The 378-nt window shown below is 51.1% G+C and overlaps 1 protein-coding gene across 1 annotated transcript in view; it reads left to right on the forward strand.

Moving 5' to 3' along the window:
* LOC143022585 (serine/threonine-protein kinase pim-3-like) overlaps positions 1-43 on the forward strand; it is a 471-nt gene extending 428 nt beyond the window's left edge. The window contains exon 1 of the mRNA XM_076180882.1: positions 1-43. This exon is cut by the window's left edge and continues 428 nt beyond it. Coding sequence (XP_076036997.1) covers positions 1-43 — 43 coding nt within the window.
* The last annotated feature ends 335 nt before the right edge of the window (positions 44-378 follow it).

Genomic DNA, 378 nt, shown 5'->3' on the forward strand with positions numbered 1-378 from the left:
GTCTCATAAGGACATAAAGCCAGAGAACGTCTTGCTATATTAGGAACCGATCTCAGGGGAACTCAAAATGAAATTAATCGACTTCGGATGCGGGGAAACCATTAAAGGTTATATGGGAAGACATACGGGCGGAACAACGATTTACTGGCCACCTGAGTACATTGCCGATGGAGAATTCCTACACGTCCCGGCGACCGTATGGAGTCTCGGGACGCTATTGTACTACCTGGTGTGCCAAGACGATCCGTTCTACGACGAAGACGAGATCGAGAAGGCTCAACCGCCCTTCCCCGACGACCTTCCCCATCAGTGCCGAGACTTGATTATGAAATGTTTTGCCATGGACCCATGGGAGCGGCCCACCCTTCACGGGATCTT

Source organism: Oratosquilla oratoria, unplaced genomic scaffold (assembly GCF_046742065.1).
Source record: "Oratosquilla oratoria isolate Oo_2021 unplaced genomic scaffold, ASM4674206v1 SCAFFOLD121, whole genome shotgun sequence".
Taxonomy (NCBI): Eukaryota; Metazoa; Arthropoda; class Malacostraca; order Stomatopoda; family Squillidae; genus Oratosquilla; species Oratosquilla oratoria.